Source organism: Gracilinanus agilis, chromosome 4 (genome assembly GCF_016433145.1).
Source record: "Gracilinanus agilis isolate LMUSP501 chromosome 4, AgileGrace, whole genome shotgun sequence".
NCBI lineage: Eukaryota > Metazoa > Chordata > Mammalia > Didelphimorphia > Didelphidae > Gracilinanus > Gracilinanus agilis.
Window position 1 is genome coordinate 243,279,038 of NC_058133.1, and position 15,876 is coordinate 243,294,913.

The window sequence follows — 15,876 nt, forward strand, 5'->3', positions numbered from 1 at the left end:
CACCTAGAATAGAAATGACCCAACAAAAAGACAAAAGTTCAAGGTTTTTGAGGCTATGCCTCAGAAGGAAAAAAGGCCTAAGGTATTTTCCCTCATCACATGGTCTCTCATTGGACACTATGAACAAAAAGAGTCACCAAGATCCCTCAAAAGTGAGTAAAGCAAAAGAGTACGTAAAGCAAAAGAAGTTATGGCTGATACTGACAAGTCTTTTTGAATGCCCCTAAAGCCAATCATAGAAACTTCCTTTATCAGATGGTTGCCCAATTACAAAATTGTATGTAACCATTTTGAAATTCATGTTCCAGTGTAGTATAGAGAGAGGGGGTCATATAGTTTTTTCAAGCTTTGGCTGAGTTCAAAAAGCAGTTGGGGGTTTGGAATCTTGAGGGAAAAGATAGTTGGTTTGAGTCTCCCGTGGAGAGAGGTTGTCTAACCAACTGAGCTGCTTCCTTACCTATCTGTAGTATTGAAATTTAGCCTAGCTTTGAAATATTTATTTAAGAAATTGTTATTTTGGATAAACTCTTTATATCTTCCTTCCCAATATTATTTCCTACCTTCCCTCCCTTACCTTATATGTCTGTGGAGTTAATAAGGAGAGTAATTAGAGAGGAGTTCAAAATCTGTGAAGGGTTAATTGTTATTTGACAGTATTAGATATAAAGAAACTAGTTAGTCATCATTTATTCCCTTTAGATATCAATAGCATTTTGTAAGCTCAAGTTAAGGCAGGTCCTTACTCAGACTTCATCTCTGCCTCCCTTCCCCCACCTGAAGTTCCTGAGACAACTGTTAGGGCTTTCCTCAATCCACTTTCCTGACAAATCATCCTTTAAAGATAATAAACCCTTTTGTGTTTCAACAGACCTATTAGTATAATTTGTCTCTTAGTTATTAAGAGAGGGAAGAAGAGGGAAAGAACCAACATATTCTGGGCTTGAAGGGAAGCCGGGGTATCCATCTTGGAGGAAGGTGTAACTTCAAAACAAGTCCCTTCCTGTGAAATTAACTAAACTCTGTTTGTTAATTTCAGCTTAGTCTATTTCCCTCAGCCTGTGTTTGAGTCTAAGTCCCAGTCTGTAAAGCCTGCTGTTTTGTCTATTTAGTTTAATTTCTCCTCTCCCTGAAGATCTGTTTTCCTTCTGTGTTATACTCCTGACATCAGTCCTATTATATCCTGAATCTCCTTAATCCCAGCCTACCTGTAACCTAGATTACCCATTTAGCAAATCTCTGACAACCTCCTTTCAAATTCCCTTATCCCAAACACCTTTCCTCAAATTATCCCCATTACACCAGTCACGCCAAGACCTTTTTATGTCATTATGATTCTTGAAGAAGCAAACTCCCTAGTGGACACTTCAAGTGTCCATAATTCAAGTGGAAGAATGTGACCTCTCCCACATGGTAGTTTCTGAAACTCAAAATAGTCATTCATTAAGCCATGAACAAAAGTTTCATATGGGTGGTTTGTCCCTTTTTGGATATACGTATGCTCAATTCTGGTTCAACAAGTACTTAGTCATCAGTTTTGTTTTTTTGTTTTTTTGAAAATGACATTATTACACTTCTCCATTATAACAATCTCTGAATTATTCTGGCCTGAAATTGGCTTCTCCCAGAGAATTTTTACAATTTTAATTTAGCAATTTTACAATTTCTCTAAGGAAAGACTACGTTACACATAATCGTATGCAAAAATAGAGAAAGAACAGATCGTGCTAAATATCTTATGTAAAACAAACACAATTCGGATAATGAAGGAGAAACAAAGCAGAAAAAGTCAACTGTAGATCAATATCTCTAATGAAATTTGATGCAAAAATTGGAAATAACCTATTAGTAAAGAAATTATAACAACACATTATATGAACAGATTTGATTTATGCCAAAGATATAGAATCATTTCCATATTAGGAAAGCCATAAACATAATAGAACATATTAACAATAAGAAACAAAAATCATACAGTTATCCTTAGATAATACATAACAAAATTTTGACTAAATACATCTCTTAAGTAAAAAAAAATTTTTTTAACCAGGAATAGATAAATATTCACAGGGTAGTGGTCGTTGCTTTTATTCTTTTTTTTTTTTAAACCCTTAACTTCTGTGTATTGACTTATAGGTGGAAGATTGGTAAGGGTAGGTAATGGGGGTCAAGTGACTTGCCCAGGGTCACACAGCTGGGAAGTGTCTGAGGCCGGATTTGAACCTAGGACCTCCTGTCTCTAGGCCTGGCTCTCAATCCACTGAGCTACCCAGCTGCCCCTGCTTTTATTCTTGATGAGGATCAAAATAACAATTTTTCACTTATTCTCCTCTCATTTTTTTTTAACTCAACAATTCAGCTTCTGATCTCATTATTTTACCCAAATTGCTTTATCCAAAATTATCAACTATCTTTTTGTTGCCTTTTCTCAATTCTTATTTTCCTTTTCCTAGATCCTTCGGCAACCTTTGAAACTACTGATCACCTTTTTCCCTTTTATGCTCTCTCCTCTCAAGGTTTTCAAGACAATATTCTCTCTTGATTTCCTTCTACTTATCTGACCACTACTCTTTAATCTCCTTGCTGGACTTTTATCCAGATCACACCTTCTAAGTATAAGTATCCAACAGAGTTCTGTCTTATCCTATCCTCTTCTTTTTCCATGCTATTTAATTTGGTGAAATATGTGTTCCTATGGATTTAATTAACATCTTTATGCTAATGATTCAATAGATTTGAGAATCATTAGCATAGATTAATTAAATTATTTTAATTAAATCCTGCCCTTACCTCTCTGCCTTCTTTTAGGCTCACATCTCCAACTGCTTTTCAAGCATCTTGAATTGTATAGCAAGTGGATATCTTAAACGCAATAGGTGCAATATCAAATTTATTATCCTTCCCCTTAATTTTCTCCACCTCCATATTATTTTTCTCTCCTCCCAGTCCTAGTCCCTCAGACTCACAACCTAGGCATCATCCTTGACTCATCACTATTTCTTATCCAATATCCATATCCATATCCAATCTGTTGCTAATGTTTGTCATTTTCACCTTTGCAGAATCTCTCAAATATGTACTCTTCTCTACTCTGACGTTGCCATCACTATTGTGGAGGTCCTCATCATTTCACTCCTGGACTATGGCAATAACCTGCTGGTGAATCTGCCTGCCACAAGTTCCTCTCTACTCTAATTCTTCCTCTATCCAGTTACTAAAATGATTTTCCTAAATGTATGACTGATTCATGTCACTTCCCCCTACTCAGGAAACTCCAGGAGCTCTCTATTTCCTACAAAATAAAATACAAAATATTGTTTGCATTCAAAGCTCTTCATAACCTAATCCTTGCCTAGCTTTCTGGTCTTTTTATAGATTATTCCCCAGTATGTACTCTTCAATTCGATGACACTGGCCTCTGACTGTTCTATAAACAAAATACTCCATCTCTCAGCTCCAGGCATTTATTTCTGGCTATCCCCCATATTTGGAATGCTCCCCCTCATCTCCACCTACTGGCCCGACTCCTTGATTTCCTTTATGTCTCACATAAAGACCCATCTTTTATAGGAAACCTTTTCCCAATCCTTCTTATTTGTAGCGCTTCCCTTTGTTAATTAATTCTTATTTACCAGTGAAGGGTAAACTTTTTAAAGAGGGGGCCAAAGGAAAGGAAATGCTCATCTGTCAGTCTGTTTCTAAGGCAACTCTTTCCAAGTTTCATTGTATTGTATTCTACTCATTGTATTCGTCAGATTGGGAATAATGTCAGGCAGTGGGATAGAATATTTCAGCCTCCCCCTCCCCCCAATCTGGTCCGCAGGCCGAAGTTTGCCCATCACTGCTATATACAGTTTATTTATACATATTTGTTTACATGTTTCTTCCTCCATTGGACTATAAATTCAAGGCAGGGACTGTTATTTGCTTCCTTTCTTATCTCCATTGCTTAGCACAATTTCTAGCACACATAGTAGATGTTTAAACACATTTGTTGATTGAAAATATTACTATCTGTAACATCTACAGAAAATATTACAATATAGGGGTAGATAAAATATTTTAATCCAATTAATTAATTAATTAAGAATATTTTTCCATGGTTACATGATTCATGTTCTTTTCCTCCTCTTCCTCCTTCCCCCTTCTGGAGCCATCAAGCAATTCCACTGGGTTTTATCTGTATCATTGTTCAAAACCCATTTCCTTATTGTTACTATTTGCAATAGCAATGATCATTTAAATTCAATATCTCCAATCACATCCCCATCAAACCATGTTATCAATCATTTGTTTTTGTTCTGCATTTCAACTCCCACAATTATTTCTCTGGATATGGATAGCGTTCTTTCTCATAAGTCCCTCAGAATTGTCCTGGATCATCGCATTGCTGCTAGTAGAGAAGTCCATTATGTTAAATTGTGCCAGTGAATCAATCTTTGTGTATAATGTTCTCCTGGTTCTGCTCCTTTCACTCTGCATCAATTCCTGGAGGTCATTCCAGTTCATATGGAATTGCTTCAGTTCATTATTCCTTTTAGCACAATAGTATTCCATCACCAACAGACACCACAATTTGTTCAGCCATTTCCCAATCAAAGGATATTTCCTCATTTTCCAATTTTTTTGCCACTACAAAGAGTGCACCTATAAATATTTTTATACAAGTCTTTTCCCTATGATCTCTTTGGTATAAACCCAGCAGTGGTATGACTGGATCAAAGGGCAGACAGTCTTTTAAAGCCCTTTGGGCATAATTCCAAATTGCCTTCCAGAACAGTTGGATTAATTTACCACACTAGCATCAAAACATTAGTGTCCCAATTTTGCCACATCCCCTCCAACATTTATTACTTTCCTTTGCTGTCATAATGGCTAATCTGCTAGGCATGAGGTGGTACTTGAGAGTTGTTTTGATTTGCATTTCTCTAATTATAAGAAATTTAGAACACTTTTTCACATGCTTATTAATAGTTTTGATTTCTTTATCTGAAAACTGCCTATTCATGTTCCTTGTCCATTTATTATTTGGGGAAAGGCCTGATTTTTTTTGTACAATTGATTTAGGTCCTTGTATATTTGAGAAACTAAACCTTTGTCAGAGGTTTTTGTTATAAAGATTTTTCCCCCAATTTGTTATTTCCCTTCTAATTTTGGATGCATTGGTTTTGTTTATACAAAACCCTTTTAATTTAATGTAGTCAAAATTATTCATTTTATATTTTGTGATATTCTCTATATCTTGCTTGGTGCTAAATTCTTTCCTTTCCCATAGATCTCACATATTATTCTATGGTCACCTAATTTACTTATAGTTTCCTTCTTTATATTTAAGTCAATTACCCATTTCTAAATTTATCTTGGTGTAGGGTTTGAGATGTTGATTTAAACCTAATCTCTCCCATACTGTTTTCCAATTTTCCCACCAGTTTTTGTCAAATAGTGGGTTCTTATCCCAAAAGCTGGGATCTTTGGGTTTATTGTACACTCTCTTGCTGAGGACATTTACCCCAAGTATATTCCATTGATCCTCCCTTCTGTCTCTTAGCCAGTACCATATTGATTTTATGATCACTACTTTATAGTACAGTTTAAGACCTGGTACTGCTAGGCCCCCACCCTTCACTTTTTTCATTATTTCCCTTGATATTCTTGATCTTTTGTTCTTCCAAATGAACTTTGTTATAATTTTTTTCTAATTCAGTAGAAAAGTTTCTTGGTAGTTTGATTGGTATGACACTGAATAAGTAAATTAATTTGGGTAGGATTGTCATTATTATTATTATTATTATTAACTCATTATTAATCATTAATTAATTCACTCATTATTAATTATTATTAAGAACTCATTATTATTATTAAGTCATCCTACCCATGAGCAATTAATGCTTTTTCCAATTATTTAGAACTAGTTTTAATTGTGTGGAAAGTGTTTTGTAATTGTGTTCATATAATTTCTGTGTTTGTCTTGGCAAATAGATTCCTAAATATTTTATGTTGTCTAGGGTGATTTTAAATGGGATTTCTCTTTTTAACTCGCTGCTGAGTTGTATTGGAAATGTATAGAAATGCTGATGATTTATGTGGGTTTATTTTGTATCCTGCAACTTTGCTAAAGTTGTTGATTATTTCTACTAGCTTTTCAGTTGATTCTCTAGGATTCTTTAAGTAGACCATTATATCATCTGCAAAGAGTGATAGTTTAGTCTCCTCGTTGCCTACTTTAATCAAATGCAAGTTAGACTAGAAGGTCTTTGCAAAGTCTCCCAACTGATATTTTATAAGTCTGTAATCAGTCTAGATATTCCATTGACACTTTACATTGAACACAGTCAAAACCAAGCTTATTTATTATCTTTATCCATAAGCCTGTTCCTTATAATTTCAATTTTTCCTTTCTCATTTGCAAAACCTTGATATTATCTTTGCCTCTTCTTTTCCTTATTTCTTATATTTAATGACTAGGTACTTCTGATTCAGTCTCTACACATATGTCTCTCAAATCTATCTTCATTTCCAACTCCTACTATCTTAGTAGATTCCTTTGTTGCCATTCACCTAGAGTCTAGTGATGGACAAACTATGGCCCACAGGCCAGATGCAGACCCCTGAAATGTTCTATAAGGCCACGGGACATTATTCCTAACCTGATGAACACAATGAGTAGTATACAATACAATGAAACTTGGAAAGAGTTGCCTTAGAAACAGACTGACAGATGAGCATTTCCTTTCCTTTGGCCTCCTCTTTAAAGAGTTAGTTCCATCACTGGACTTTTGTAGAAAGTCTCATTGCCATTATTCTTTCCTTCTTCTATCATAGCCTTCATACCAAGGTTAAAAACTAACTTCTTTATCTGATCATATAGCTCTCCTGTTGAGAAATATTTAGTGGTTACTTGTTGCTTGTTGAGTAGGCTTAAATGCCATTAAATTTTTTTTTTCAATTAACAAGCTTTTATTTTTTCTCTTCTTTGAATTCCTTTGAGGTCTAGCATTTGAGATCCTCCACAATCTAGGACAATCTTATCTTTCCAGATTTAATTCATATTAGTATAATCCATATAGTCTGTACTTTAGCCAAATTGATCTCTATGTCTTTGCTCATAGTGTTCCCAATGGATGTAACTTCCTCTCTTTCTTACTTTTCCTATTGAATTCTATCCAACCTTTAAATCACAACTTAAATGCCACTACCTCCATGAAGCCCTTCTTAGTCTTCCTGTCAGTAGTGATATTTTTCACTCTGAACTTCCCAAAGCACGTTATTTTGAGATTTTCTAAGTCATATGTCATCTAATATTGCATATTATAGTTATCTGCTATTGGTTCTTGCCATCTTTCTTATATGTAAGAACCAAGAGGACAGAAATCATATTTTATCTAAATTTTGTTTTCTCTGGTATCTCAGTGCTCTGAACACAATAGGTACCTATAATGTTTGCTAATTGAATGAACTGATGAATAAATAGTGAAAAGAAGTAGAATTTTTGTAAATAGTACAAACTTTAAAACCAAATACATATTCTTATAAAAGTTTCTGTCAGACAGGCTTGAGGTACAACAAGAATTTCAGGTCAATGAACCTGTTATCCAGTCTGCTATTTTCCTGCAAAAAAAAATGTGATCACTTTCCCAAGACTATCAGTTATGAATTCCCCTTAGCTGCTAACTCATTCTATTTATTCATATTCACACCAAGCTACAATCATGAGCTTTATTGATTCATAACTATGATTTCTGCAGAATAAGGAATTACTATTTGGAAATTTCCTATATTGCTGAAGATAGCCAATTAATATATGATCTTAATAGAGTTTCGTGGAACACTGAGAGATTAAGTAACTTGTGCATGATCATATACCTGGTATGTTTCTGAAGCTGGACTTTAAGCCAGGTCTCCCTGACTCCACTGTCATGTATCTCCTCATCCATTATGCCTAATAAGTTTGAAGTTTTGAAGTAAAGTTCTCAAGCTCTGATGACCCTCAGAGAAAAATAGCTCCACTTGGATTTCTTTCTACAGAGATTTCTAGTGCTTGAGAACCAAATGAGATTAATTACTGTATTATTAATTACTATAGTACTCACATACATTGTACATAGTAATGGTGAATATAGTAGTTTCTTAAAACTGCACCAATTTTAGAACTATTTTCCCACATTAAAAAAAATGAACAAAAATTTGTAACATATACTGCAATCAATTCTACCTCTAGGAAACACCTAAATATTTGACATAGAATTACTATTTCATTATCAAAGTCCTACATTTACAACTAGACTTTAAGTTCTTTGAAAGTTAGAACCATGCTTCATACCTCTTTTGTATCCTCATATTTCACATTACTGAGCACATACATAGTAGGAGGTCAGCAAATATCCAGTGAATAATTAAAATCTAGTAATAGATAAACTGTCCTACCATAAAGAAATAGAAAGGTCTGTGTGATTGGTGGCAATGGTGAAAAATGGGCCCTTCTAGATATTATTTCCTTTAGTGTTTCTGTTATGTATATTTCCTTGTTTTCTCTATTTCTATTCAAAATCTCCTCTCATCTCCCACCCTTGAGAAGTCTCCTCATGGGGAAGTTCATGCCCTCTGAGCTCTCTTGAACTCCAGTGGCTTTCCCAAAAGTCTTGTGTATTCATTTTCTCTGATATATGCATCTCACCACCAGTGTGGTAGTCTTCCTGGTGCTTGACATCTAATAAGCCTGGGCTTCCTGAGACTCTGGAAAAAGAATAGGCATGCGGTCTAGAGTAGGGGATCTCATAGTTGTAAAAGGCTTCCTTAAGGCTCTCTGGAAATAATGAAACTTCTGAGACCTCTTCTAAGGACGCTGAAAGAGAACACAAAAGCTAAGTTAATGTCATATTATAACAATGAATAGTTTCTCTGAATAATACTACTCATCTGAGCCTCTATAAGCTTTTCTGGTACCATCCTGCACTAATACAGTTTTAGCTCTACTTTTCATATTTCTACTTAAGTCACTTCAGTCAGATAAGTCTCCAATACACTTGTAAATCTTTTTCTTAATTGTTAATATTGAATAATATTTTTTCCAAATTATGTTTAACAACAATTTTTAACATTTGTTTTTTTTTTAATTCTGAGTTCCAAATTCTCTTCCTTTGCTTCCCTTCTCAGAGATGGCAAGCAATTTGATATAAGTTATACATATGCAATCATGCAAAATACATTTTCATATTAGTTATGTTATAAAAGAAAACACGGACCAAAAATGCAATATAGTTCTTTTTCTGGAGGTGGATAACATTTTTCATCATGATTGATGAGAATAGCTATTTATACTTGATCAATATATAATATTACTTTTACTATATATGTTGTTCTCTTGGTTATGCTCATTTCACTTTGATCAGTTCATTTAAATCTTCCAGATTTTTCTGAAAGGATCCTGTTAGTCATTTCTTATAGCACTTCTTGTAGCAATTCTTATAATATTCTATTACAATGATATTGTTCAACCATTTCCAAGTTGGTGGACATACCCTCAATTTCCAATTCTTTAATACAATAAAAGAACTGCTAGAAATATTTTTGAACAAATAGGTCTTTTCCCTTTTTTCTTAAAATCTCTTTGGGATACAGATGTAATAGTGCCATTGCTGGGTCAAAAGGTGTGCATTGATTTATAGCCTTTTGGACATGGCTTCAGTTCAGTTCATAATTCTACCAGCAGTACATTAGAGTTCCAAATTTCCCACATCCCCTTCAACATTTTTTTTCCCTTTTTTCTGATATTAGACAGTATGATAGGTATGAAGTGGTACCTCAGAGTCATTTTAATTTGTATTTCTCTAATCAGGGATTTAAAGCAGTTTTTTTGTATGACAATAGATCACTCTGATTTCTTTTTCTGAAACCTACCTGTTTACAACTTTTGAATATTTATCAACTGACAAATGACTCATAATTTATAGATACAAAGTAGTTCTTTGTATACCTAGAAATTAGGTCTTTATCAGAGACACTTGTTGCAAACAATTTTTCCTAGTTTTCTGCTTTCCTTCTAATCTTAGCTGAGCTGAACTTGTGCAATGTTTTTAATTCAACATAGTGAAAATTATACATTTCTATCTCATAATGTTCTCTATCTCTTGTTTAGTCATAAATTCTTCTCTTATCCATAGATCTGACAGGTAAAATATTCCATTCCATGCTCCCCTAATTCCATGGTATCACATTTTATGTTTAAATCATGTCCCCACCTTGACTTTATATTGGTATATGGTGTGAATGTTGGTCTATACCTAGTTTTTGTCATACTGTTTTCCAGTTTCCCAATAGTTTTTGTCAAATAGTGAGTTCTTGTCCCAAAAGCTTGGATCTTTGAGTTTATTAAAATTATATTACTATGGTCATTTACTACTATGTATTATGTACTCAATCTAATCCATTGATCTACCACCATTTCTTAGCTAATATGAGATTATTTTGATGATTACTGCTTTATAATACAGTTTGAAATCTGGTAAAGTTGGCCACCTTCCTTCATATTTTTCCCCATTTATTCCATTGATATTCTTTATCTTTAACTTTCTTTTTCTTTAACTTCTTTCTTATAAATTTTTTATTAGATGTATCTACTTTTAAAAGGAGCAAGTTAAAATTCCCCACTAGTATGATTTTATAGTCCCGTTCTTCCTATAGTTCATTTAATTTTCTTTGAAGAATTTGGATGCTCTCCCACTTGATGCATATATGGTTTAGTATTGATATTACTTCATTATCTATGGTAGTTTTTAGAAAAAATGTAGTTTCTCTGCTTATATCTTTTAATTAGATCTATTTTTGCTTTGTCTGAGACCATGATCGCTACTCTTGCTTCAGCTCAAGTATGATAGATTCTCTCATAGCCCTTTAGCATTACTGTGTATATATCTCTTTTTAAAGTGTTCTCTTTTTGTATTAACCAATTAAGTTGCTTGTTAGTTACATTAAAATTGCTAGGTTACAGTATCTCTCTCATTCTCTCCCTTTCTCATACTATAGAAGGCATCATTTGACCAAGAAAATAAATGTAAATATAAAACTATGTCTTACATGTTTCTTTTTATTATTATTATTTTTTAAATTTTCTATTTTAAACCCTTAACTTCTGTGTATTGGCTCCTTGGTGGAAGAGTGGTACGGGTGGGCAATGGGGGTCAAGTGACTTGCCCAGGGTCACACAGCTGGGAAGTGTCTGAGGTCGGATTTGAACCTAGGACCTCCTGTCTCTAGGCCTGACTCTCAATCCACTGAGCTGCCCAGCTGCCCCAGTCTTACATGTTTCTATTTATCAGTTCTTTTTCTGGAGGTGGATATTCCCAAATTATTCTTCAAACATTATTTCTTTAACTGTAAAAATATTCTCTTGGCCCTTCTCATTTCACATTTCATAATTTCAAATAAAAAATTACATTTTAAAAATAATCTGTTCATCATTTCTTATGATAATGGTATTCCATCACAATCATATGCCACAACTTGTTTAACCATTCCCTAATTGTTGGACATCCCCTCAATTTCCAGTTCTTTTCCACTACAAAGTGAGCTACTATAAATATTTTATAATATTTATGTTCTTTTTCTTTTTCCTTGATCTCCTTGGGAAATAGACCTAATAGTGTTATTACTGAATCCAAGGATATACCTTTTATATCTATATCTATATATATTTATACTTTGATAACTCTCTGGGCTTAATTCCAGATGGTTCAAGTGTGTTTCTGGTAAACAGTATATTATTGGATTCTGGTTTTTAATTCACTCTCCTATCTGCTTCCATTTTATGTGTGTGTTCACCCTATTCATCAACATGGATGTAGAATATTTACAGATGATGACAAGATCTGTATGTAACTAAAGTGGGGAAAATTAGTAAATTGATGAATTGTAAGATAATGGTGTTTGAGAGAGTATCAATATATATGGCAAAGTATTCTAGTATGGGAGAGAGATGAGGAGGAAAGACTATGAACCAGGCATTGAAATCATTGAGGAAGCAAGGACAGTATACTAGAGATCTGTAAAAATTGGCTACCAAAATCTTGATTGAATCTTCAAAGTAAGAAAGGTTACTGAATGGTGGTGGAGGGAGATATTGAAAGAGACAATTCCAACTCCAGCCAGTGAATTAGGAGGAGAGGTGTTATGAGTTAAAGTGCAACCTGTGCTAAAAAGGGTAGTCAGAGAAGCTATATTTCCATGACACAGATAGGTCTTATCATAAAATGGAGGGAGTGAGAATGGAAAAGGTTTAAGACGAAATCTAGTTTGTTACCTGAGGAACAGGAATTCTTGACAACACAGGGGAATAGTGAAATAGCTTTAAAATGGGATGTTGGGGTGTTGTATTGGGAGGATGGAAATAAGGGAGCAGTCAATAAAGAATATATAAATATGTCTGAACTATGGCCATGAGGGACTTTGGGTATTTCCTTTTCTACTTATCCCTATGGTTCTAGAAAATATGGCCAATTTTCTTCTTTTTTTTCATGTTTGTTTTTTTTTCATATCAACATAGTTTCTACAGGATATCTTTCATTTCCCCTTTTAGTCAACCATCACATATAACAAAATGTATTTTTAAAGACAAAAAACAAAAGGGGAGAACTCTACAGAATAGATTAATAAGCTGAAAAAATTCAAAAGAGGAACAATATGTGGATCTGTGAACTTTTTACTTTCATGAAAAGCTAGATTTGAGGTATCCTCTCAATCTCTTTGAGTCCTATTTGATCTTTATAATTTTATTACAATTACTTTTGATTTTCTTGTTGTGCCATTTTTTCCATTTACATTTTTGTTGATTGTTGTTCATCTTACTCAAAGAGGACCATTGACTCATGCATAAATTAGACAGTATAGCCCAAATTTGTAAGTCTTGTTCTCTCTTCCAAATTCATCAAAGTCCAGTGGCAGGACAAAAGTCATGACAACAGGTTATGGCTCTGGATGCAGTGAATGAACTTGGCTTCTTCGATGTCTAACCAAGTTCAAACCAAGTGCTCCATAGCACCTGCTTCAGACACTTTCATGGTCATTGGAATAAATTGTTCTGATCTGCCCCTTTCTCTGAGAGAAGTTTTCACATGACTGAATGTCGATACCCTCCTAACTCATTGATAGATTTGAGGCCTGTCCGTTACCCTCAGCCTGCTGAGATGGTTTGTTAGGGTGTGGCTGCTGTGCATGCTACAGTTTCTCAGAGTCACAGGTGAGAGCTAGGTGGCAGCTAGAAACAAGAGGAAAGCAGCACTGAAAAAGACTCAGCAAACACTCACAACAAAGATATTAGTCTTCCCTGAATGTACCATATACCCCTACATTGTTCTAGTTACTCTTGGCTCTGCTTACTTCATTCTTTATCAGTTCTTATAAATCTTTCCATGCTTCTTTGTATTCATTACAAACATTTTTTGTAGCATAGTAATATTCCAGTGTACTCACATGCCATAGCTTGTTTAGCCTTTTCCTAACTGATGGGTATCTACTTTGTTTAAATTTTTTGCTATCATAAAAAGTGATGCTATAGGTTCCGGGTTAAGATGGCGGCAGAGTAAGAAGCAGCTCTTAATCACTCCTGACCAAAACACACAAAACTCCTCAAGGGGACATAAAAACAAGTCCAGACGAACAGAGGAACCCCACAACAGGGCACAGCGTGGAAGGTACATGGAATAGAGGCATTTCCATGCTATAAAGGGGTGAAACAGCTCTCACTAAATTGCGGGCTGAGCAACCACCCCACCCACACCCCCTCCACACACAACACCTATAGCACTGAAGCCAGCTAAAAAGAAATAGAGCAAGTTTGGGGCACCCATCGAGTCATTGGCAGCTCCGGGGCCTGTTCCTGAGAGCAGCAAGATTTAGGACCCCAAAAAGCTAACAAACGCACACAAAATTTGAGCGCGGGAGCAGGGCACCAAGAACGGACGCAGGGCACAGAGCGTGGGCTCAGGGCGCAGAGCACAGGCTCAGAGCACAGGCACGGGCAGAGGCGTGGGTGGAGGCAGACACAGCCACTAGCTAAAGCTCTGAAACCCTGAGTGGGGAACCAGTGCAGATGGGCATATGACTGTGGAAGCAGCGCCCTGAGACTTGTAAAGAAACCTCCTGCAGAGGATCAAGCAAGGGGGTCCACCAGGGGGCTTGACCGCGGACAGACCCTGAGCGCGAGGATAAACCTGAGAAGCTGCTGGGCTAATGATGGCTACCCAGTCTCAGGAAGTTCAGAAGGGAAAGAATAACAACAAGAAAAAGAAGTCTTTAACACTCGACAACTTTTACACAGAGAAAATCCAGACAACCAAGCAAACAGAGGAGGAGAACAAACAAGCATCCGGACCCTCCTCAAATAAGGAAAACTCCTCACAAGCTATGGAAGAGTTCAAAACTGAGATTTTGAGGAAAATGGAAGAGATCTGGCAAGAAAATAACTGTTTAAAAGGTAGAATCTTGCAAATGGAAAGTGAGGCTCAGAAACCAAATGAACTGATAAGCAAATTGAACACCAGAAATGTCCAGTTTGAAAAGGAATACCAGAAGATTATGGCCAAAAACCAGAAGATCATAGCCGAAAACCAGAAGATTACAGCCAAAAACCAGAAGATTACAGCCGAAAATCAAAAGATCATAGCCGAAAACCGAAAGATTATAGCCGAAAATCAATCCCCAAAGGCTAGAATTGAGCAAGTAGAAGCTAATGATCTCTCAAGACAACAAGAACAAATAAAACAAAGTCAAAAGACTGAAAAAATAGAAGGAAACATGAAATATCTCAATGAGAGAGTGACAGACCAAGAAAACCGGTCTAGAAGAGACAATTTGAGAATAATTGGTCTTCCAGAAAAATCAGAAATCAATAGAAACCTGGACTCCATACTAACAGAAATAATCCAGCAAAATTGCCCTAAAGTCCTACAACAAGAGGGCAATATAGACATTGAAAGGATTCATAGAACACTGCGACATTCGATCCAGAAAAGAAAACACCCAGAAATATAATTGCAAAATTCAAGAGTTTCCAAGCAAAAGAAAAAATCTTACAAGAAGCCAGAAAGAAACAATTCAAACATCAAGCAGCACCAATCAGGATCACACAGGATCTGGCAGCCTCCACACTAAAAGATCGCAAGGCTTGGAATACAATATTCAGAAAGGCAAGAGAGCTGGGCCTGCAACCACGGATCAACTACCCATCAAAATTGACTATATATTTCCAGGGGAAAGTATGGGCATTCAACAAAATTGAAGAATACCAGGTATTTGCACAGAAAAGACCAGGGCTAAATGGAAAGTTTGATATCCAACCACAAAAATCAAGAGAAACATGAAAAGGTAAATAAGATACAGAGGGGAAAGAAAGAAAACTTATAATTTTTAAATTTGCCTTTTTAAGGGCCTCAGTGAGATCTAATTATCTGTATTCCTATGTAGAGAAATGTTATGTATAATTCTCTGTAGTGAACTCTATTTACTATTATAATATTCACTATTATAGTAATAAGAAGAATAATTCACAGGGTGAGGGTGGAACACTAAATAATCTAAGATGGCATGGGGGATGGGAAAGAGGGGGTGAATAGCAGGGACACCAAGAGAAACTTGAGTGAATAAGAAAATAGGATATCCTATTACACACAAAGAGGGCATGGGAGGGAGAGGGGACAAATACTATTATAAGAAGGAGAGGAAGAGAGCATTAAGAGGTAATAATCAAACCTTACTCTGAGTGTAATCAACCCGGAGAGGGAAGAGTAGCTTTATTATCCATTGGGATAAAAAACTCTATCTAACCCTACTGAGAAAGTCAGAAGGGATAAACCAAGGGGAGCAGGGGAGTGGGAAGGTCAAAAAAGG

General features: G+C 35.5%; 1 protein-coding gene across 1 annotated transcript in view; it reads right to left on the reverse strand.

Moving 5' to 3' along the window:
- Positions 1–15,876, reverse strand: part of CDRT1 (CMT1A duplicated region transcript 1) — a 122,642-nt gene that overhangs the window by 77,753 nt on the left and 29,013 nt on the right. The window contains exon 2 of the mRNA XM_044672094.1: positions 8,672–8,839. Within this exon, the coding sequence (XP_044528029.1) occupies positions 8,672–8,839 (168 nt within the window). The remainder of the gene's footprint in view (positions 1–8,671; positions 8,840–15,876) is intronic.